This window comes from Neolamprologus multifasciatus, chromosome 10 (genome assembly GCF_963576455.1).
Source record: "Neolamprologus multifasciatus chromosome 10, fNeoMul1.2, whole genome shotgun sequence".
In the NCBI taxonomy this organism is placed as follows: Eukaryota; Metazoa; Chordata; class Actinopteri; order Cichliformes; family Cichlidae; genus Neolamprologus; species Neolamprologus multifasciatus.
In genome coordinates this window covers 13,927,436-13,951,707 of record NC_140448.1, presented here as the reverse complement: position 1 = coordinate 13,951,707, position 24,272 = coordinate 13,927,436, and the positions used below count along the sequence as shown (strand labels likewise).

General features: G+C 41.4%; 1 protein-coding gene and 1 long non-coding RNA gene across 3 annotated transcripts; one reads left to right on the top strand and one right to left on the bottom strand.

The window, feature by feature from the left end:
• Positions 1-3,774: 3,774 nt before the first annotated feature.
• phldb2a (pleckstrin homology-like domain, family B, member 2a) lies at positions 3,775-24,268 on the top strand. 2 transcript variants are annotated; one of them, XM_085175142.1, is made up of 17 exons: positions 3,775-3,922; positions 6,631-6,705; positions 7,557-8,506; positions 8,640-8,972; positions 13,985-14,119; positions 16,335-16,472; positions 16,702-16,848; positions 17,640-17,750; positions 17,830-17,919; positions 18,009-18,146; positions 18,503-18,602; positions 19,555-19,750; positions 19,854-19,944; positions 20,031-20,177; positions 20,298-20,517; positions 20,655-20,740; positions 20,902-24,268. In XM_085175142.1, exons 2-17 carry the CDS (start codon positions 6,651-6,653, stop codon positions 21,040-21,042), a joined length of 3,078 nt encoding a protein of 1,025 aa, XP_085031268.1. In that variant the 5' UTR covers positions 3,775-3,922; positions 6,631-6,650; the 3' UTR covers positions 21,043-24,268. The 2 variants fall into 2 exon arrangements, with proteins under 2 accessions (XP_085031268.1, XP_085031267.1); XM_085175141.1 differs by having other exon boundaries at positions 19,552-19,750.
• LOC146509806 (uncharacterized) lies at positions 8,669-10,606 on the bottom strand. The gene is made up of 2 exons (XR_014876495.1): positions 9,350-10,606; positions 8,669-9,267 (listed from the first exon to the last, which is right to left on the bottom strand). It is a non-coding gene; the product is annotated as an uncharacterized LOC146509806 (long non-coding RNA).
• Positions 24,269-24,272: the final 4 nt, after the last annotated feature.

The window sequence follows — 24,272 nt, the reverse complement described above, 5'->3', positions numbered from 1 at the left end:
TGAGTTATGCAATTATTAAAATTCGTATGTGCAAACACTGCCTCTGTTGTTTAAGCCTGTTAATTATTTTTATTTCTTATGGTTGTTTGTTTATATTAGGAAAAAAAAGCTAAACGCTTTTTATCGGTAAAAGCTGTTTACGAGTAAAACTTCACTAGATTTTCATCTCAGTTTTTATGTGAATGATTCCACTGACAGTATGAGAGTGATACAAAACGAACAAATGAAGATAAGGAGAAAAGACGGTGGTAGAATTATGACTTCCAGGGAGAAAAGAAAAGTATTCAAAAACTGCTCTTTGATCGCTGATCTCTGATCTTTATGTCTGTTGGTTAAATTCTACACAATATTACACAAAACAACACAAAAAAGGTTTGATATAGCTTATCAACTAACATTAGAAATTGGTAGCGGTCAAGCGTGTCTGATGCATTATTTCCTGTTCCTGATACAGCAATGGAGAGCAGAACAGACTCACATAGGTGTAATGGAACAGACCCCGTTGAAGCTGGACATCACAAAGGTCTGAACACTGCTGCTTCATGCATAATCCGACACGATGGCGCTGATCGTAACAGAGAACCAGCGCAATCGGATGCGCAGGATGAACTTTTAAGGAGTGTGCCAAATGTAGATGAAGACTCTAGTGTGACTTCACTGCCAGACACTAAAGAAGAAGAAGATGAAGAAGAAACTCCTTTGGACGGGAGTGATGGGCTACAACCCAGTAACCTGCAGAGGGATGGATTTGACTAAGCCTGTACTTTGTATACCATAAAAATCAAGTGCATTTACCAACTGTGATCCATGTTAGTGTTTGGAAATCAATGAGCATCAAGTGGTGAAGCTACACACACACACACACACACACACACACACACACACACACACACACACACACACACAGAGAGAGAGAAAGGTGATCCAGATCAAACTGGTAAAATTCAGCATGTGTCTGGTCATATTATCATCTTCATATAGTACCTGAATCATGCTGTCTAAACTATGATTGAACTTTGAGTTTGTGCTTTTTTCCACTTTGGCTTTAAAATAAAACAAAGTGCCTATACTGGGCTCACCTTTGTCTGGCTTTTGATTTATTCTACATATCATTACCAAAACATACATCCTCCATGTCCAAAAAAGTTGGGATGCTGTGTAAACACAGTTTACCATGCCATTCACAAATGCAGGAAAATGCAAATATGTTAACTCGGTCAAAGCTCAACTAAAATAGACTGAGGTGGAGAGCTGGTCGGTGGTCAGCTGAAAACAAAATTTTAAATTCGTTTTTGCAAACATGGACGCAGTGTTCTCTGGGCTAAGACAAGAGAGGCAATCTGCCTTGCGATCAGCATTCAGTTCCTGCATCTGTGATGTATGGAGGCAGATTAATGCCTATGAAACTGGCAGCTGCTGGAAAGCCATCATCAATGCCGAAAGGTATGTACAGGTTTTAGAAAATATGCTCCCGTCCAGATGATTTCTGGTGCTGAACTGGCATACATGCAGTCAAAGTCTTTCACCAGCTGGAAACATTTAGCATTGACTAAAATACAACATAGAAGACCCAACACTGTTGGTAAAAGAAGAGTGGATGCTTTTCAAAATAACATTGTTTCTTAAAATGGTGCATTTACTAAGTTTAAACATTTGATGTTTTCTATGTTTGATTGTGACTCAAATACAGGTTTGTGAGTTTTGAAAATCATCCTGAAGTTTGGACTCAGGGTTGTATACAAATATTAAATATACTGGTTATTTATGAGACCAACAGAATTCTGTGTCTGTGCAGACGGTGGACTTGAGCTTGATTTGTGTTATTGTCGTATTGCAATATAAACATGGACATGATTTAATTGTTTGCGTTGTACAAATGTCACACTGCCTAAAGACGTCTGGACAACCCGCCTTCATTACACCACAGTCACTTAATTATAAGCTTGGTGGCACAACAAAGACGAGCGTCTTGTTTTGCGGTTTCAATCGGACCTTAAACCAATTTTCTAATTAAACGGACGTTTTCCATCTAGATAAGCAACCCAAACAGCTGTGATGTGGGTCACTTTACGGCCCACATCCTGCTGCTCTGATTAACTTTACTCGGGTCACTCCACAGAGTGGCTGTGCGAGGGTTTCATTAGTGGTTACACAAACTCCTCTGAGTAAATCTACATCGTGCAGTTTTAGCATGTCAAAGTGTGTGATGGTTGAGATGGCAGGCTGGGGGTTTGCCAGCAGGCCAAATGACAGATTTATTAATTTACTACAGCATTAGATATCCAAGATATGGGGGATGTAGAGAATAGACAACTAGAATGAACTTTTTTTATAAACTTTTGTTGTTTTTTTCTTTATATATTTGTGAAATTGGAACAAAAGAAAAGATCAATGGGGCTGAGGGATTTTTCTAAGAAACCAAGCGTAAGTGAATCAAATCGCTGCTTCTTATTCGCTGAAACATGTGAGACTTTTTCACGTTATGACTCAGACCTCCCAAAAATTACCAGAGATGATCATACACCCACTCCCACAATCTGACACCAACTTCTTCCCTACTTTTTCCACAGCTTAGACTCCACAGAATGCCTTCATCCATGAGTTCAGTCTATAGAAAAAAAGAAAAAATGCTTATGCACGCACACACATGAATACACACAGAGCCTGATGGAAATCTTTGTGTGGTTACTTTAAATCATACCTTTCTTTTGGACAGGAAGTGCCTTGTCATTCCATTGCTCTATGACAATAAGATTTCTTTGTTAGTAATAAAGTTGAAAGGTTTTTTTTTTTTTTTTTAATGAGGCCCCTTTAAAGATTTACATGTGTCATTGCACTTTCCTGAAACTTTAAAGAATGCACGAGAGAGGGAGAGAGAAAGAGGCAGACAGACTTGTGAGTGTGCGTGTGCACTTTTAAGACAAAGACCCCGCCACAGTATCTGGAAGTAATCATCTCGTCCCGGCTGCGCTACACTCACAACCCCCTCCCTATGATGTAACCAGAGTTTTTATGCATGATGGTTCGGGATGGTTTTCAGTGGGTTTTAGGGGATTTCTGTTTTAAAAAAACAACGACCATTTCATTCATTCGGCTCCCTGAATCTGCTGCTTCACTCTGTAGCCTACATTTTCTCATTGTATACCAAGATAAAAATGTATGGAAGTGTTTCCCTCCACCAGGAATGAGATTGTACAAACAGCAATTAAATCAGTAGGTATGCTCTGTGTTGCAGAATGGGTTTTTCACCCTTTGCCTGCACAGTTAGTTGGGGAGGGGGAGTGAGGTTGGCCCCGTTTCAAGCATAGCAATGGGGCCTCCTCCCGCCTCCACATACTGCTGAAACAACAATCTAGGAGTCAACATTTTTTTTCTTTGTAACTCTTTTCTCTTCTGGAAAACGCACACTATGAAAAACCTCCTCTGTCTGAAAACCTAATGTCTAATTTTCTGTAAGCAGAAGGCCAGAGACCACTGGACCGCAGGACATTTAATTAGTTTTACTTTGAAAGTGGAGAATCAGCACCATCACGTGACAAATGCAGCCTTGCAGTAATTCACTCAGAGTCCATGATGGAATAATGAAAACATGATATTAATCATCAGTGTGAGGTCAGAGGTCAGAAACAGCAAGAGTCACTTCTGTCATCCCTCCTTGCTCATCAGCAATTCTCTATCTAACCAGAGAGGGGCAGCAACCGCGTCTGATGCTCCAAAGTAAACACCCCCCCCCCCTCTCCCTCTCTCCTGTGGAGGAGGATCTCAGCGGAGAGTTGAGGGTGGGAGGGGAGAGGGTCTCCAGCCTGGTCCTTTGTCATGGAAAGACTTTAGTGTGCTGTTTTAGAGAGAGAGAGGGATTGAGTGGACTTCAGCTTCATCACTAAAAGATCCTATAAGTATGTAAGGGGGACAGAAAGCAAAGGTCAGTCGCTTTTCTTTTCTTTTCCTTCAAATTTCGCTTCAGCAGATGCCAAACTGGCTGGTCGGTACAAAGAGTGATGCTCCTGGAAAGTCAGGCGGCTGTGTCAGACTTAAGGTTGCGCGTCGTTTCTGTTTGTTGTACATCTGTCTGCGTCTGTGCTTTTACATGCTTGGAATAAATAAACGTGTAAAGAAAAATAACTCTTGTAAGCTAAAAAAAAGTTTATCTTTATTAACTTAACGTTGCCAGAAAATGCTGAAGCTATTCAAAGAAAGTAGATGACAAAAACAGCAGTGGTTATCAGCAAGTTTCCAGACTACTCACCACAATCCCCGTAGGTAGTGCGCTGTGAAATCAGGACATTTTAATGATTTTTTTTTTTTTTTATCATAGCAAAAAATAAAAAATACAATCAAATCTTCTTTTTATATTACCTTAACCTCAAAGTTAATGCTTTCGTTTGCTGGTCAGAAAATTTTGAAGATTTCCTATATGTTAAAACACATATTCTACGTTATATTCTGGCTCTTTGTAGACCCTCGAATTAGATGAAAATTAAACTAATTGTTAACTGCATGGGATTTCCCTTCACTTTTTTCCCTTGCATGGGAATAAAAATGACTGAGGCATAAGGCGACGGCAATTTCAGCACGTTAGGGCCTTAAAAAGCAGTGTGAAAGTATTCCTTTCCTTGTTGCCACACATTAGATGAAAGCCAGCTTATCAGTGGTCATTCCTCAAACTGTTTACATCTCCTTGTGTGTTTATGATCTGCACCTCCCTGCTGGCCTGCAGCCCGAGTAATGCAGTAAAAACTCATGCTCTTGACACGACACAGTTTTTCTTTTAGGAGGTCTGGAGAATGAACTCATACTGATTGATTGTGTCACTGTGTAAAAGGATACCCTGTTTCCTGTAGGCTCACTCTCTCTTCCTCCAGACAGCAGGAGCAGAAAATCTTGGATCAGCCATCTCTGTCTCACTCTGTGTCTGTGCGTGTGGATACAGGAAACGTCTGACTCTTTAAAATCCCTCGATAGTATCACCAGAACCAATAACATCCTTACTTTTCTGTGATCTTTGTGAGTTATGACCTGGAGCGAGGGGATTTGAAGATGGATTTCTTTCTTTTATTTAACATATTTTATTTTTGCCTTCCTTTTCCTTCCTTTTCCTTTTTGCCTTTTCTTTTCCTCAGAGGAGAGCGCAAATCTTTATCCCCCACTCCACCCCACTGGAAAAGCATGAGATTGAGGGCTGTGTGATTATGTTTATATAATAATCCAATCTACTCATTAATTAGCCAATTAAATGTTTTTTTAAAGACATGCCAAAACCTATAATCCATCCAATTTTTTACTATCTTCTTTTTTTTTTTTTTTGATTTTGTGCATTCAGCATGAAGTGATGAGATGAGAGATGAGATAGCCTTTATTTGTCAGTTGCAGGTCTTTTGCCCACAACCGAGATGACAGACCTTGCCGACCGTACATACAATACACAAACATCACATTGGGGAGACAGGTCAGGCTAGGTAGCGAGGAAAAAAACATCGAAATGTGTAACACAGAAGGATGAGAAGTGAGTCTGGACTTCAAACTGTGTGTGAATGACTGGTCATGAGTCTGTGGCTGAAACACTGATTAAGACGCAGGGCACTGCTTTTCAGATTTGGTTTTTATTGGTGACAGAGGGCCAGACATAAAAACTTTCCTCTAGACCTGTTTTAATACTCAAGTCTTTAGGAAAGTTTTTATACGTCCTTATTTTGTGGCATTTTGAAGGATAAGTTTAACAGAGTGGTGACTTATTCTGTGGAATTTGTATTTTTTACGTGAAATATTAAAGATACAGTCCCTCCAACCTTAAAAAATGTAAATAATTTCAACCTGTGGAGCTCAGTTATTGCGTTAGTTGGTTAATTTTGGAGTTATCAGTTGCTATCAGGCCGGTGGGGGGGGGTGGGGGGGGGATTAAATAAATAAAAAATTCACACACATTTTGCAAGCAGGAACTATTTTCTCTTTTACCAACATACAGCCACCGTCCATATTACTCAGCAGAAGAAAGCACACTGAGAGTGATAAGGTGTCGTGTTGCACATTAGCCATTCAGCCAAGCTTTCCTTTTAATGGATAGATGTGGGTGGCAGAAAGAAAAAAGAAAAAGAAAGTCTCCATGATTTAGTAGCTCATCCGGTTCATGCTCAGTGGAAAGTCACAGGTTAAGTAATTTAAGAAGTCCATAAAGAAAGTGGTAAGTTTTGTTGTCATTGGTTACCCAACCCCTCATATCAGGACAAATAAATCATCATTAAAGTTTGACCAATTTTCTAGGAGGACTGACCGATGGATGATGGACACCTCGCTCTCATTTAAGCCTGATAGTAACAATCTGTTACTATCATGATATTGTTTACATGATATTGTAACATGATATTGTTTACAGTAAAGTTTCTTGAGCTTTTTGAGTAGCTGGGTCTTGATTTCTTATGTGAACGCCAAAAGACATTTCTATAGCCAACATCTCCAAAACTGGAAACTTACTCAAAAAACAATTTAGATAAATAAACAGCAGTAAAAGCCATAGAAAATATGTAAAGTATCTAACACAAGGAAGAATCTGGTTTATAGTAAATTCCTGTTTTTTTGGGGTTTTTTTTAGGTTTTTCATTGATGTATATTGATTGCCTCTCCTTTCATGCACAGGGCAAAGCTAAATCAATGTGATGAAGAGCATGCTTCCCCAAAGGAGTGCTGTTGCCACACTGGGCTACAGCTCAGGTAAAACAACAACTGTATCATATTACTGATTACTACAATTACCTTATTCAGAAGCGACACTAACAGGAAATGACATCATACAATTACATTTAATATTTATTACATGCCATTTGAATGGAATATGTTTCCACCTTTACGGGGAGAACAGAGTCGGCTGAATCACAATAAAGTGGACTGTGAGTATTTGGTTAGCTTTCCTGGAGCAGCTCCGTGTCTTTCCAGTCCATCCTCAAAGCTTCTGGGTTTACTGGGTTCACTTAAAATGATATCTGAGTAAATGTGCATTGTGGAGCAGACGTCTGGACTATAATTTAGACACTGATCTGCTGGAAAAAATGCTGAGAATTTTATTTGAGTCTAAAGATCGCAGTCATACTGCAGCTATTCATGCAGGGAGTGCTCACACGAGAAGCAGTGCGCTTCACTATTTATTTCATTTTGCAGGAGTTGTGAACATTCTTTCATCTCAAACAAACTCCCTAATATTTTGCATATTCAACGTCCGGTCACCCATGACTCAAGAACCACCCCCCTGGCACAGATATTTTGGGTGTCCTCTTGCTGCCGAGACTATGATGTATTCTGGCTGGTCTTGGTCCACCAGCATTCTTCCATTTTTAGAAGAAACTTAACCACTGATTGAGCCAGTGTTTGTATTGGGCTCAGAACTGTATGAGAGTACATTCTTTGCTGGTTTCTCTACCCCCCACTTACTCAGCACATATGTGATAGCCCTTCTTTTAAGCTGAGCTGCTGTTTATTGTATTGAAGTACTTAAACTAACTTGACTGCTTTATGTAGGCCAAAAATAGACTGGCTTTCATGGTATCTCAATTTTCACTTTTTTGCAGACTGTGTGAAGATTGAGCACAGCAGTGGTGGCTCAGTGGCTGGCACGATGCTGAGGGGCTCCCGCTCGAAAGCCGAGCTACAGGAACTCATGGAGACGCTGCAGCGCAGGAAGAGCGCTCTGGAGGCTAGTCTGAGGGCAGCAGAGTGCAGCCGCAAGTACTTGAGTACATCTGTAGGAACCCAGCCCACCAGGCCGCTGTCGATCCTCAGTAACACCGAGCGTCCCCCTTCTGCCGCTAGAAACTTCTCTTACATGACCAGCAACAGCGTGCCGCCGTCACCTCGCCAAGGTGATCGCCAGCTAAGCTCTAATGGCTTGCTCCGTCCCTCCCAGGCTCGCCACCAATCCCAAGACAGCTTGCTTCTCTCAAATGGAAGCTCTATGGTCTCCCCTTATGGGGAGTCCATACCACGTTCTCCCAGGGTCAAAAGCGGAGCAGCCAGTATGCCATCCAGCCCCAGAATGACCCGCAGGCTCTACTCACAGGGCAAAGCTTCAGGAGACTCCCGTCAGAGGAAGTACTCCACGGGCTCCCTCAACAGCCTGGGTATGCACAGCCGTTCTCTGCCACGGCTTCACAATGCAGCAGATCCACCTGCGCTGTCACTGCCGTTACGCCACTCAGTAGGTTCCCACAGAGTGGTCTCTGCAGGAAACCGGCGCAGTCTCTCCTCTCTGGAGCAGCCTCCAGATGTGACAGTACCAGCCAGCATGCCCAGCACACCCAGGAGGGCTAGCCTGGCCTCTCTGAGCTCTATGGGAGTAGAGATTGATGGGACGGGGTTAGATCTGGGCATCGGAGAGAGGAGGTTGTCCTTTGGGAAGAGTGGTTTGAGTCCGGGACAACGGGTGGGCAGCATCACCTCTCTGAATGGCAAAGAGGAGCTCAAAGACTACCACCAGCATCAGAGAGATGAGCGACTCAGGGAGCAGAAAGTGCAGAGATTAGTGAGTTCTTTTTACCCAAATTTGTGCACTTTTATATCACTTTAACAATTTATTCATACACCTGTCTGAAAATGTAATCAGTTCAATATTTTCCTAGAATAATTTTAACCAAATATCAATCAATTATCTGCAGGAATGCCAGCGTCTAGAGACCATCTTAAACCTGTGCACTGAGTTGGGACAGGTAGCGAGAGAGCCAGCGGGATCAGCTGTTTCTGACCTGCAGAAGATCAATAAGGAGCTGGAGAAGCTGCAGGTGTCGGACGATGACTCAGTGTTCTCCGACTCTCCGAGCAGCACAGCTCAAGAGAGCTGCTTTGGAGCCAAAGCCAGAGACTTCCAACTCTCTGAGGAGCAGCAGGCCAGCCAGCGTCAGCAGAGTGGCTATAGAGAGGCCAGATCCCACTCACCTGCTATCAGTCTCAACAGCAGTGCACCCTCGCCTTCTATGCATCACAGAGCCAAAGTAAGTCCAAAGAACCCGTTCTCTTTTATAAGCACAAGTTTAGGAAAATGAAATAATATAATCAGTTTGTTAGAAAATGATGGTATCTGTCATGCGGTGTAGTAGGACTCAGGCGCAGAGCAGAGTTCAGGGGAAAGCAACGTTTATTTACACAACCATCAGGTGCAGATATATACAGTGAGGGGAACGGGAGTCCTAGGTCCGAAAGGGAGGTCCGGGATTGGAGTCACAAACACGCTGGCTCTTCTTCTTTACAGCAGTAGAAATAACAGGTTAGTCACGGGTCCGGGGAAAACTGTGCACAGGAGAAAATAAAGTTACACAGAGATCGCAGCAAGTCTACAAAGCTTAAAGATTTGAGGCAGAGGTTCACTAACGTGTCTAGCATAATCATCCAGCGGTGAGGCTGTCTGCATCCCGGCCTTAAGAGTCCAACCCGTAATCAGAGCCTGACGAGATGCAGGTGTGTGGCAAGGGCGGGAGCCTGCAGTGAGCTCTGCCCTGGCAGCTAGGAGAGAGGAGAATGTACACAAAACACATGTGGCCTTGTGGAGCTGGCCGAGCAGACACGGGGACCATGACAGTATCAACTGAAGTATTCAAAAAGAATAAATCTACATCTTGTGCAGTTTTCATTATTATTCTTGAAGTATCTTGTAGTTTGTGACATATATGATGGAGTTCAGTGGTACAGTTTTGTCCTTCTAGTAGTCAGGAGGTCGGAAGAGTCTGAGAGAAAAACTACTGGAATTTTCTAAGGAGAAATTTACATAAATAAAAAAAGACTTCCTTTGCTTTTTGGTTGTACAAAGTGGGTGTTACCCCACAATGATATAAAGTTAACGTCACATTGCCTACAGTGGATGAGCATCCAAACTGTACTTTGCAGTCAGCATCATATCCACACTTTAATGAGACACTGCATGAATATTCTGAAAAACTATATTGATTCAGGTGTAGTTATAGCTTTTGTCTACTTCTGCTACACTTACACACTAAGTGTAAGCAGAATTCACTGTTTCCCAGTGGTAAATATTAATGGGGTTGTGAAGCAGGGCTGGGAACTTCAATTTTCCCATCGGCTCTCATGAGAAACTGAGACTCTTGTGGCTGCCGCACCAATAAGCTGGACTCAGTTCTACTCAGTATTAATTTGATCTCTTTATAAGTTTATTGATGTAGCCCCCCACAGCAATCCCAGTTTGGGAAAATTAATTTCCCACCTTGGCAGTAAGGTAATTTATTTTTCTCATAAATCTAGGACTATAATGTCAGAGAAATGTTTCCTGCAAATTTACTGCTGTAATTTGGTAAATTTGGTAAGTTTTTTTCTTTGAATCTCCATTACTTTTAAGCATGCTTCCTGGTTTTACTCCACAACTAGCTTATGGAGTTAAGGCTTTTAGCTAACAAGTTAGCAAACAGTTATCTATCAAGCATAGAGGGAGCTAAATTTAGGGTATTTTTCTGGTCTCTTGATGAATTTTTAAAAGTTTAAAAGTGAATCTTTTTTGACATCTCATCTCCTAAATATGTGAATATTTATATTGAACTACATGTTCATCTGTTACATGCTAATGCTACTTATTTGCTAACTTTGTTGCTAAGCCTGTAGCTTACTGAAGGTTTATTAGAAATAGAGATTGAAAATGTGACGTCATTCAAGGGTAAAACCGCAAAGAATTCTGGGAACTCGTGGCAAGAGGTACTAGCGCACGCAGGCTTTCAATTGAAATCAGTTACACAGCGATAAAAAGAAACAAAAAACTGTCAAGAAGCGGTTGTATTATTAACTGCAATAGCCGGTCGCATGACAGCCATGAAGCCGACGGGTAAAGAGATCGTTTTTTTTATCGATTACGTCGTTGAAGAGAAATTATTCGAGCCATGTTTCTGAAGTAAAAAGAGGCGACGGATGGCCTGGATTGCAGCCATTCAAAGACCAAATATAACGTCCCAGAACATCCAGCTCACAGGTTAGTCTGCTCCAAGCATTTCCACAAAGGTCAGTGTTTTGTAGTAGTTAATACGTCATTTTTCTTAACATAATTGGTGATATAGGTTACAAACAAGTCTGGCGCTGAACAGAAATTGTGTGCTATGCTATCACTAATTGCCCAGTACGATTACAGCGTACAATATTATTGTCACTGCTATATTTCTGTAATGCGAACCAGAAATTATTTCCACTACTAATTAATTACCGTTGAGCTCAAAGGTCCTATTAGTAAACGTTAATGAATGTGTATTTATGAAGACGATTTGTGAGACTGTAAACTTATGATACGTACGATGGTCTTTCGTTCTACACGGTGCATTTCAAGGTCCTGTACCCATCCGTCGGTAAACTGTACCTGGGCTTGATGCAGTGACCTGAAGTTACTGAACTTCATGAGTGTATGCACTCACTCCAAGAACCGTATCATTATAAATATGAGCGTGGTGAAAGTTGGGCAGCACGCTAACGTATTTTGTCCACTCTGTGTGCTCGTAAGGGTCTAACCCTTTCACTCCTTTGATTTTTTCCTCGTATCTTTTCTTTGCCTTTTCATCAAGTCTGTCTTTGTACGGTCCGGCATTGTTCTCCTTCGTTTTGTACATAACTTTTTTGGGGGGCAAAGAAAAAGCAAGAAGGTATTGGAACCGGAGAATGAACGTTTTGCGGTGCTGCAAATGCTTGCATTTGATGCGGTACTTGGATTGTTTTGCCACGAGTTACCGGCATGCAATGCGCGAAAGTCACGTGGTCTGTCAATCTCTATAGCTTCAGAACCTAAAGTAGCACTGTTGGTTAGCAAAAGGCCTTTTTAACCAGTTGGAAGAAGAAGAAGAAGACTCCTTCATGCCCCTGGTACATTTGAACTTAAAAGCTCATCTTCTCAGTAACTGTAGCCACACAATGAAAGGTGAGAGAGCTCTCCCTTCTGCTTAATTTTAGAGCACACTATATTTACCTGTTATGAAAATTGATCACTTGCTTTAAAAATTTGTCACTTGGTGAAAAGAGAAAAATTGTATTTTATACTAACAGAATAAACTAACAAGTTCTTGCAGGTTGTTGATGTAATAATGAGTGATAAATTTGGACAAGGACCCTGAAGCTATTTATCTTTACCCTGGTTACTTCCTGGATGACTTTCACAGTGATGTTGTGGTGAAGATTAATGGAACACACACCTCTGTGGAATGCAGTTAATCTGACTCCTGATTGCTTGTTTATCTTTGTCCGTTTATATATCAGAGTGGGGTTTTTTTTCAATTCAAGTTTTCCCATCCCACATTTCCTCCAAACTTCAGTTAAAACCTTGTTTTAAAGTTTTCTAGAGATACCAAATATTTGTATTTGAACTCTGTTGAAAGAGTGCATAAAGAAATGAGGGGTGGGTCAAAGTTTTGAGCTGCCACCCATTTCTTTATGTTTTGCTTCCACAGAGCCAGACTCGCTTGTAATATTTATAGTTGTCTCGAGCTGTTTTGAATAGTTCTCCAGGGTTTCTCAACTTCGAACACTGAACTCTTAGTTTTGAATGTCCTTCAAGAAGCGTGGAGAACTGTTCCTCTGTTTTTGCCTTATATCTGTACTATATTTCTATATGCCGTATGTTTGCAGACATTTCTGCACCTATTTCCCATTTTACTAGCAACGTATATAGAAATAAGTAAGTGGATCAAGACCAACATGCACAGTACTGCATGACAAAATTGTGTCAGAGCTTTAAAAAATGATGTGTGCAGTCCCCCAAACTTTAAGGAAGAATAATTATAACAACTATTAGGCATTCTATTATAACTACTGTAAGTGTGTGCTGATAGTTTCAGTTTATGTTTATGTGGGTTGTTCAGACATAAACAGAGAAATCACAGTTACGCACAATCCTCTCACAGCTTTGATGTTTTCTCTCACTACTATTTTATAGATGTGTTGCAAACTAATAACCAGATGAACATGTTTAAAGTACAAGAAATCAAATATATCAGATATATCTTCTCCCAGCCAGACCACCTCTTCTAGGCCAGTTTCTGTTCCACTCTCGAGCAGCAACAACCTAGGGTTGTGTCTGGTTTTAATGAAGAAGTCCTAGTTTTGTTTCAGTCATTCAAATTGTTGGGGGGGAGAGACAGGAAATGACTTTATCCCACAGAGCATTAGCATGCGCATATGTGTGTGTGTGTGTGTGTGAGTGAGTGTGCGCGCGCAGATGCTAGTGTATATGTGTGGCAGTGCCATGCATTTTTCCAGATGTTTTGAACTTTCTGCTGAGGATAAATGGATGGAAGATGTTCCAAAAAAATGTAATTATAATTAACCCAGGTAATGTAGCAGATCCAGCTGTCATGTAAACACACGGTTATAAAATTAGGTTTCCAAGTTGATGCTATTATTTTCTGCTATGTGTCAGTCGTAACAGAGGTTTACAGACTCCAAATACCCTCTCTGCCATCTCCTGCATTCCTCAGAGCTTTGTGTGCAGTGAAAAGAGAGCACTCACAACCCATCTGGAAAACTATAAATCCTAGAGCTGTTGTACACATGAGCATCTGTCCAGAGAGAAAAATCAACATGGCTCCTTAAGGGAAGAATACCTGATATTACAGGATGTCTCAAATACACCTACATATGACTGTGAATGAGTGTTTGCAGGGTGGTGGTCGATGGTGCAGTATGTGGGAGTGCTTTAGCACGAGTGGTGGTGAAGTGCCCTGATAGAGATTTCCATTACGGCCAGCGGAAAAGAATCCCTGCTGTCACTGATCCAGCTTGGATGAGTTAAAACAGCAGCTGCTGTCGTCTAATTCAATAAAACCTGATTCTGCATGGAGGCAAAGTATATCAGCACAATTTACACAGCAAAAAGAGAGCTGTTGTTTTTTGTGTTATTGCATAAAGTCTCTTTTTCCATTTGATTTTGCATCCTGTAAACGCGGGGACCTTTGTTTGTATATTTATACTTACACAATACGCAGCCTCCTGGAGAGCCGAGCATTTATCTGCGTTCCTGATGTCATTACAGGCTTTGGAGAGCGTGCAGCTGAAACAGGAAGTAACGCACATAGAGGAAGAAAGAATCCAAGTTTTGAATAACATAGAAGAGCTGGAGCAGAAGATCAAAGACCTGGACAACCAGATGGAGGAGTCTCTTCGAGAGGTAGACGGCACAGTGCAGCACAAAAACCTTTCAGACGAACACATGTGCACATACAGTGGGGCAAAAAAGTATTTAGTCAGCCACCGATTGTGCAAGTTCCCCCACTTAAAATGATGACAGAGGTCAGTAATTTGCACCAGAGGTACACTTCAACTGTGAGAGACAGAATGTGAAAAAAAAATCCATGAATTCACATGGTAGGATTTGTAAAGAATTTATTCGTAAATCAGGGTGGAAAATAAGTATTTGGTCAATAACAAAAATACAACTCAATACTTTGTAACATAACCTTTGTTGGCAATAACAGAGGTCAAACGTTTACTATAGGTCTTTACCAGGTTTGCACACACAGTAGCTGGTATTTTGGCCCAGTCCTCCATGCAGATCTTCTCAAGAGCAGTGATGTTTTGGGGCTGTCGCCGAGCAACACGGACTTTCAACTCCCGCCACAGATTTTCTATGGGGTTGAGGTCTGGAGACTGGCTAGGCCACTCCAGGACTTTCAAATGCTTCTTACGGAGCCACTCCTTTGATGCCCGGGCGGTGTGTTTTGGATCATTGTCATGTTGGAAGACCCAGCCTCGTTTCATCTTCAAAGTTCTCACTGATGGAAGGAGGTTTTGGCTCAAAATCTCACGATACTTGGCCCCATTCATTCTGTCCTTAACACGGATCAGTCGTCCTGTCCCCTTGGCAGAAAAACAGCCCCATAGCATGATGTTTCCACCCCCATGCTTCACAGTAGGTATGGTGTTCTTGGGATGCAACTCAGTATTCTTCTTCCTCCAAACATGACGAGTTGAGTTTATACCAAAAAGTTCTACTTTGGTTTCATCTGACCACATGACATTCTCCCAATCCTCTGCTGTATCATCCATGTGCTCTCTGGCAAACTTCAGACGGGCCTGGACATGCACTGGCTTCAGCAGCGGAACACGTCTGGCACTGCGGGATTTGATTCCCTGCCGTTGTAGTGTGTTACTGATGGTGACCTTTGTTACTTTGGTCCCAGCTCTCTGCAGGTCATTCACCAGGTCCCCCCGTGTGGTTCTGGGATCTTTGCTCACCGTTCTCATGATCATTTTGACCCCACGGGATGAGATCTTGCGTGGAGCCCCAGATCGAGGGAGATTATCAGTGGTCTTGTATGTCTTCCATTTTCTGATGATTGCTCCCACAGTTGATTTTTTCACACCAAGCTGCTTGCCTATTGTAGATTCACTCTTCCCAGTCTGGTGCAGGTCTACAATTCTTTTCCTGGTGTCCTTCGAAAGCTCTTTGGTCTTGGCCATGGCGGAGTTTGGAGTCTGACTGGTTGAGGCTGTGGACAGGTGTCTTTTATACAGATGATGAGGTCAAACAGGTGCCATTCATACAGGTAATGAGTGGGGGACAGAAAAGCTTCTTACAGAAGACGTTACAGGTCTGTGAGAGCCAGGGATTTTCCTTGTTTGAGGTGACCAAATACTTATTTTCCACCCTGATTTACGAATAAATTCTTTACAAATCCTACCATGTGAATTCATGGATTTTTTTTTCACATTCTGTCTCTCACAGTTGAAGTGTACCTCTGGTGCAAATTACTGACCTCTGTCATCATTTTAAGTGGGGGAACTTGCACAATCGGTGGCTGACTAAATACTTTTTTGCCCCACTGTATAATACTCCTTACTCTATTTAATTGCTGGAGTGTTGATGGAGCAGCATGACAATACGGGATATATCCATGGAGGTTGACTGCAGGGTACTTTTAGTTGGAAGGACACATGTTTTAATTCTATACAAGCAGGTAAATGAATCTTAAATAAAAGTGTGTTAGGTATTTGTGAGACTCAGTGAGAATTAAAAACTGGTGACTTTATAACTGCTGGATGGTCAGGGTCACAGATAGAGATGGAAAATACCCTGCAGTGGGGTTTTCTACATTTAAAACTAGGTGTTATTAAGAAAAGCTCGTTGGAAAGTATCAATGGAAGAGTAATCATTGCTGATTAGAAATAATACATTATTTATGTATTAAATTATCCATAAAGTAAACAGCAATTGCAGGATGAAGTGTGACATAATAGATGATTTCACTGTGATGAGTTAACTCAGGCTCCACAGATTAAAAACTGATGCAGCGAGCATCATGCTGAAATCCTGTGAATGTCCTATTCAGTGCACTAGTCCAAAAATGAGTCCAAACGCACCCTTGCGTTGCTACTTCCTGCAGATGGAGGTGGAGTGTGCTCTGCTGGAAGGAGAACAGGAGTCGGAGATGGCCCAGCTGCAGAGGGATAAGGAGCTTCTGGAGCAGCTCAAGGGAAAAATTCACAATGTTGAGAAAATGAACCACACTGAGAAGTCACAGGTAAAAATGACAAGAAATGCAGTGAATTATTTCCTAGGCTTAGGTTTGTTACGAAATCTGAGAAGTATTTTTCTAGTTTGTCCACTAATTAGGATTTCAGTAAACTGAGCTAAAAAACAAAACAAAAACCTATACTTTGTATATTCATAGATTTCTGTTAAGGCAGTTTACCCAAAGCTTTTACTCTTTCACATGGTTTGAATTTTTATGTTTTCTGGTTGCTCCTCAGGAGACTGAGCAGCAGTCAAAAAGTTTGGAGGACTTGGAGTTTCAGAAGCTGGAGAAAGAAATTAAGCAGGACGAGGAAAAAGAGAATCAGAGCCAAGAGCTGCTGCGAGAGATCGCAGACTGTCAGCGCCTTACTGTCACCCGCAAGGTACAACATGTGGAGTTATAGAAGTGTGCATGCTGCATGTGGTGCATGTATAACTCACCCGACATCGTAACACCCTAACCTGTATTTTTCTTCAGTAACTTTAATAACTGGGGGCCTTTTGGAGCACTGTGGCAGAATTAATCCTAACAAGATGTTAAACTTAACTCAGATCTTTAGGGTGTGCAATTTTTAAGTCTGGCCTACACAGGAATATGGACACTATCAAATAGCACGGCTTCATTAAAAAAAGAAATTTTATATTATTTTTCTGGAGGGACTCTGTTACAGATTATATGCACATAATTAATAGTGACTTTAAAAAGTGCATTTTTACACAATGGAAGGTAAAAAGCAAACATGTTTTTTAGTGATGATTGTAAATTCGCTTTTTTTCTGTATTTTTGTTGAATTTACTACACTGTGGTCTGTTGTCATTAATCTTACTGCAGGTTTTGCATGAAAATAAAGCTTCAAAATTATGAGATTTGCAGCACAAAGCATGAACTAATTGCAGGAAACCATCAATGGTAAGCATGCAATGCTGAAGGCCAACTGAACACTTTTTTTATTGAGTATCAAAACCCAGAAAGAGCACAGGAACTGGGTAAAGATATTTGCTTATAAAGAGGGTGTAGTATATCCCAGAAACTGAACTGCCTTTATTAGAATTTTCTGCCTTACTTTCTCAATAACTGCATTGCTTTTTATTTTTACCGCGTTCTTCTGCCTCGCGCTTTGTGAATGCTGACATATGTAATGTGTACTAACGCTGCGCTCCTTATTTCTCACAGGAAAGACTCATGACGCTCAAGAAACAGTCATCTCAGATTACTTTACAGGCTCAGCAGGAACGGGAAAATTTCCAGAGAGAGAAGAACAATTTGCTCATCATGCTTCAGAAGGTTTGAAAATTCTCTGAATGTTACAATTGTAAACACAGCCTTCGGTTTTATTTACTTAAAGAGTGCCTCGTGTCTGCAGGAGAGAGAGAAATTGGTGTCTTTGGAAGGAAAGTATGCAGAGCTGTCTGAGGGGCAGACCTTCACTAACAATCCTGTAGCCATCAAAGAGGTAGGAGTCAGTGGCACAAATAGTGCAGCTTTAGGTTTTTAATATTAAAAATCCTATTTCTCCTTTTCATTGCTCTGATTTCTGTGCAGCACTTGCACACTCTGAAGGAAAGACGAAGAAGCAGCAAGGAAAATTCATCACATCCAAATGACAGTCTACCTCATAAAAGGAGCCAGCAGCTGCTCACCACTTATGGCAGATCCCTCGGACGCACGCTTCCTCCAAAGGTCTTTAGGTTTTTTCAGAAAATCTGAGCAGACGGAAAAGGTTGGCTCAAACTGGAAGTTAATGCTTGCTCCCTCAGTCTGCTATGTTAAAGAGCACTTAGCGTGTCAACTTTTTAAAACATTTGCAGTGGTACTTTCAAAATGATTGTGCTCATGGAGATTCTGGCCTGCAGATGCTTTGCCCTAGTTATTTGTTTATCCCTTGAGAATGATCCACCCAAACAGGAATTCTCAGTTTCAGTCTGGGTTGCAACATCCATCCAGCTCATGAAGTATAAATGAGAGAAGTTTGCATTTCTGTAAATGTTGAAGAATGCAGTCCTAAACAGCACGTGTGCTCTTGTTTCCCCTCTCAGCCTCACCTTCCTTTGTCCCAAAGCTCAAGCTGTGGCAGCGTCATCCCACAAGGCTTCTGCTTCTCCCCCCGGGAGGTGAACCTTCGCCGCTTGCCCAAGAGTGAGTCACACTGTCCCGTCTCGTCTGTATCAACCTCTTGGTAGTAGTTGTAGTTGTAGATCGGCTCTGCTCCTGGGGCTGTATGACTGTCAGGTCAGGAAATGCTGTGGTCCTTTGAAAATCTGTGTCACTGCACAAAGCAAGATACATTTAGTCTAAAACTGATGTTAAAAAAACACATCAGAACAGAAACGCTACATTATACAAGAAAGAAAAGTGGGATTTTTAGCTTTGCTTGTTTCAAATCAAGATACAAATGCAAATATCTTTAATGAAACAACTGAAATTACAGCATTTTTGCAATTTTTTGCATCAAGACAGTAATAAAATAACCATAAGATGCAGTCTGTCTGCTCTCAGTTTGCAATAAGTTGGCAATTATGGCACAACAAAAATTGTAAATATGTTACACTTACTACCTACATTCTGCCAGAACCTCATAGATTTGAAAAAGAAATTCATAAACTCATCTACAAGTAGTGATGGGGATGCTGAAGGAAGACAGGTTAACTATAAAATGACTCAGGTGCTCAGCAACCTTGGTTTTATATAGGAATATAACCAGAATACAACGAGTTGAGCCAAGTGCAATACTGCAACGATACGTCACAGACGAGCTGCACTCATCAGCACAGACTGACTTAGATTGATTGCAACGTGCTGGCAATCTGTCTGCATTTACAAATTAGACAGCAATTATTTGCAAGCCTTTGCCAAACTGTCTGAGAATGATTACAGGCAGTCTGAGTCAGACCACATTTGTTAGGTTACCACCAGGTAACCTGTGCAATTGCCTATTTTTACTCTGTTTACTCTGTTTTTATGAGAGCTAATCCTGTTTGGCCATGTAGTTAATGCATTGCAGCTCTTTGGATGTGATTTTGTCTGTTAACAAACATGTGTCCTGGTGGTATTTTCAGTTTGTTATTTTAATATTTTCTTCTGTCAGCAGGCAACAGCCACGCACATGTAAATGAAGACAGGCAAAGACAGAGTGATTTTTGCAACAGGTTGGTCTCTGAACCCAACGTCTTCCTGGACTCTTTCTCTTACCCGGACAACAGCCAGACGTCAGACACCATCAGCGTGGACAGCTCTGACAGCCTGGAAACCAGCTTCTCTGCCTGCTCCCCAGACAACATCTCAAGGTTAGAGACAGGAAACACGATGAGCTACACATCAAAGGAAGTTTCTTCTTTCTTTGATAGTTCTGTTTGTTACTGACAGCTTGTGTTTTCCATTTATTATCAGTGCCAGTACCTCCAATATGGCAAAGATTGAAGAGATGGAGCGTTTGCTCCGTGAGGCCCAGGCTGAGAAGCTGAGACTCCTCGAGCATCGAGTACTGAGCCAAATCTAACCTAAATTGTAACCTTGCATGTCGGATGTGTGCATTTTATTATAAATGTAATTTACTTACATGTGCAGGAGCGGGAGATGGACATACGCAGGCAGGCTCTGGAGGAGGAGAGGAGAAGAAGAGAGGAACTGGAGAAACGGCTGCAGGAGGAAACAAGCAGGAGACAGAAGCTTGTGGAGAGAGAGGTGAAGCTCAGAGAGAAGCAGAGATCACAGGTATTCACAAAAACTCACGAGAAGATGTTGAAATCCAATCTTTAGTTCACATTAGCTTCGTGTAACTACATTTCAGATAAAGACGAGTAAAATGTCTACTTTCATCTAATTTTATCGCAGTCCCGGCTGTTGACAAGATACCACCCAGTAAGAAAAGACGACTTTGATCTTCACGGCCACATTGAAGCGGCCGGACACAACCCAGACGCCTGCTTCCATCTGGCCATCACTGATAAAACCTGTCGCGGGTTCCTCGTCAAAATGGGAGGAAAGATCAAGACGTGGAAGAAGCGCTGGTTTGTCTTTGACCACAATCGCAGGACACTCACTTACTATGCAGGTGAGTATCTTTCTTTTAGGTCTCTACTTTGATGTGCAGCTTTTTTGGTGCGACAAAGTTGCTGCAGCAATGGCTGTAACTTTGAGCTACGCTTGGATACTTTGACACAGCAGTTTTGTTTATACTCCCGGCTGCAGACAAACACGAGACCAAGATGAAAGGCGTCATTTACTTCCAAGCCATAGAGGAGGTGTACTATGACCATTTAAAGAATGCGCACAAAGTGAGTCCGTTTATGTGCGTGTGTTTGTGTATCCGTGGCATTTTACCACGTGGCATTGTATAGTATTGACACCTGTTTGTCCTTTTTTTCTCCTCCCCCTCTCCTTTACTCTATATTATATGACTTTTTTCTCAAAAATGACATTCACTTCCACACACAAGAGCCCCAACCCCTCGCTGACCTTCAGTGTGAAGACCCACGATCGGGTGTACTACATGGTGGCTCCGTCCCCTGAAGCCATGCGTATCTGGATGGATGTTATTGTAACCGGTGCTGAAGGACACATGCACTTCATGGTGTAACAGAGCTACAATTATTGTTTGCTAGGTTACCTAAAAAATGTAAGCTTCAGTTTACACTTGAAGTTGTCTACAAATGAGCTTGAGCATAACTTCTGCTCAAATACAGACTTTGTAATGTAATCTTGTATAAGTAGATCAAAAGAAGTGGCATGAAAGTTTCATAATCAGGCTGTTTACTTCTTTCAGCACTTAAAACTGTAGCTGTTGCATTTTCCAGTTTTTCTTTATCCTTCTAAACTGCGGTACACCCTAATGCTGCTTCACTACAGATGTATGGCTGTCCAACAGCTTCCTGTAAACTGTGGCCACCTCTTGCTTTCTTCCTGCAGTCTGGTTGCACTCCGCCTTTAGTCAGACTGAAATTTTTTTTCCTCTGAATGTCGACTCTGATGTATTATTTCGATATCGTCACTAATATTCAATTATTAGCATACTGCATTTTAAAGTCAGTCACTTTGAATGCTGCTGCCAGCGTAAGCTCACTTATGCTTACGTGTGCGTCACTTCCATTTAAACGAACGAACCATTTTTCTTCACACATGCAAATTTAATTTGTGAAGGATTATCGTAGGCACTTTGTGACTTTATTGATTTAAGTTATTAGCAATTTTAGGCAAATATTTGACTCCTAGAAGCAGAAAATGACCACAGTGCAGTTAGATTCCTCCGTCTGTAGCTGTGGCTGCAGGCCTGACGTGAATGAAGCCATGTCGTGCAGCGGTGATGCTGTATGTGCTGCATCACCCACGTTCCTCACACCTTTCATATCTGCATTTTCACCAGCAGAGGTCCTCAGCAAGCCCTCAGACTGGAATGACGTAATCCTCCGCTCTGGCCAAACTCACTTAGTATATATGAGTAATTATTGAAAGCTTTAATAATCTACATGTTTAATCTAATCTGTTTACTTGTAAAGCCTAGTTTATCGTGCTAAAACAAATGACGGAGGTTGTCATCTAGAAAGCAAAACGATATTAATATTTGACGTATTCTCTGGCTGTGTTTGATAATCAAAGATCACTGTCACACCAGGTGACGAGCTGTCGGGTTACAGACTGCAGGGCTCACTGTAGAGTGCAGATCAGGCTGCAGAGCTGACAGTGTTGCAGGTGAAGTTGTTGCTTTTTTGGTTGATGCCTCTCTGTGACGAGAGGTGTTTGCCAGGTAAACATCTCATCCTTGTGCTGTTGTGCACTGTGTGAAACATAAGCCTTGAAACCTTTAGAATTACTGCATTTATATATACATATATATATATTTTTGAATACACTTCATATTTTATATTTTGTTTATAAACAGTAACTCTATGCTACAGATTTTTATACTCAACGTGTGTGATAAATAAATAATTCTGATCATGAGTCGTATTGTTAAAGGTATATTATTTCTTAATGTGGTGTCGGTACAGTACATGCAGCTTACACAGTAATGAGCCTGTGAACCAAACCGATAAGAAACCAAAAAAGTGAATGGTTTTCAAATACAAAGGAGATTTAGAAAAGGCAAACAAATGAAACGTGTGTATTGCAATTAGCACCTGTAAATAAATACATAAAGGAACAAATATGAGAAGATAATATTGGAACACAACACAGCTGTTGCAGATATACTGCTAATGCCTCCAGAATGTCACTTAAAGTTCAGGAATTGTGCCATAAATTTTTTTTGGTGCTAAAAAAAATTAATTATATAAGATATAAAATATTATATTCCCCTAAATAACTTAGTGTAATTCAATTTTAAACCTTATAGCATCTAATAACTGGTCTTATGTACTGTTCATGTGCTCATTAACGCACTCATGTTTGAAACCCCGCCTTCCAATACCACAGCCTTTTATTGGTTGACCTAGTGGGGTTGGCATGGAAACAAAGAATGAAGCATGCTAAATTAGGTTCTAAAGAGGCACGTAGCCTCTCGAGAGGCAGAAACAGACACACAAACACAGACACGCCACAGAAAGCCAGGTTGGCCTCGGTGCATTATGGCTGCCGTAGTTTGTGTTAAATAATTGGGGCGGGGGGGGGCTGTCTTCAGAGATAGCAAGACTGTTTGCACGGAAACAGACAAAACAATCTGTATAAACACTGCGGCAACAGATCATACAAAATAGCATAAAAGTATTTTCCACTAACACACACACACCGTTGTTGCGCGGTGCTCTCGGCTGTTATCTTTCTCACTTACAGTATGAAATCCAGACTGCTGGATAATCATGTGAATGGATGCTGACACAAAGCAGCATTCACGTACACAGGATCTCACCAGCGTTTTCCAGCGATGGAGAGCATAATGTCGTTATTACCTTGTGGCACAGTGCGAGCCTGCAACTCAATACCTCCTCAGACAGACGTGATTATAAATCTACAGATATTTATTTAAGTGTTTAAATCTCAGTGTGCAGGTGTTATGCCAGGAAGCAAACATGTGTTGGATCAGGGCCTTAGGGAGCAACTGTTCCTTTCTCAGGGAGACGTGTTGCCCTGGATAGCCTGCATCGACACCTGATGTGGTGCAATCCTCGTGTTTTTCTCTTCTCGGCCTGCGCCCTCTGGCTTTCAAAATCAAACAGAGGTCTTTTTGTGTCACCGCTGCACCTCCTCATTTTGTAAATCAAAAGAACATTCAGCCTTTGCTCCCTCTTCGGAACGCAACAGTCCTCTTAACATCATCCCATGACTCAGATTAGTTTCCCATCCTTAACCTGGGGTTTTAACTTCATCTGCTATTAACCAGTCAAATTTTTCTTGCATTTTCTGTCTCTGTGCAATATTAATAAATGATCTTTGTTGCTCATTCCACCTTTTTTTGGTAATAAAATTATCAGCTTGTTCTTTTCCGCACTGATATTAAACTCCAAAGCAAATCGTCGACTCAGTCAGAGTGGAATCATTCAGCATGTCCATTAGGTACGTTTTTACACTAAGAATAGCAATGACACACATTCCCAGACCCTTTTCCCTTTGATAATAAGGTAGGCTATGCATGTTAAGCGTTTTCCCTCGCAGCTGATTGGCCTGGCTCAGCTGGCATTCATGTGCTCACTATTCAGGTCAGTGAGCTTGGAGTGTGGATGATGCTGGAATGATGTGTCTGTGAGGACAAGCTGAGACTTGGCTGCAGTAAGATGGTGAAGATCAGTTAGGGAAAATATATAATATTACTCCTTCTCTTTGCTCTGATTCTTAGCCTTTACTTATATTTCAGATTTACACATTCCTTCTGTATAA

Excerpts from the sequence above, each read along its gene's own strand:
- phldb2a (XM_085175141.1), top strand. The coding sequence starts at position 6,651 with ATGAAGAGCATGCTTCCCCAAAGGAGTGCTGTTGCCACACTGGGCTAC. Across the intron at positions 14,120-16,334 it reads TGGAGGAGTCTCTTCGAGAG|ATGGAGGTGGAGTGTGCTCT; the intron begins GTAGACGGCACA and ends TACTTCCTGCAG. Across the intron at positions 16,849-17,639 it reads GCCTTACTGTCACCCGCAAG|GAAAGACTCATGACGCTCAA; the intron begins GTACAACATGTG and ends TATTTCTCACAG.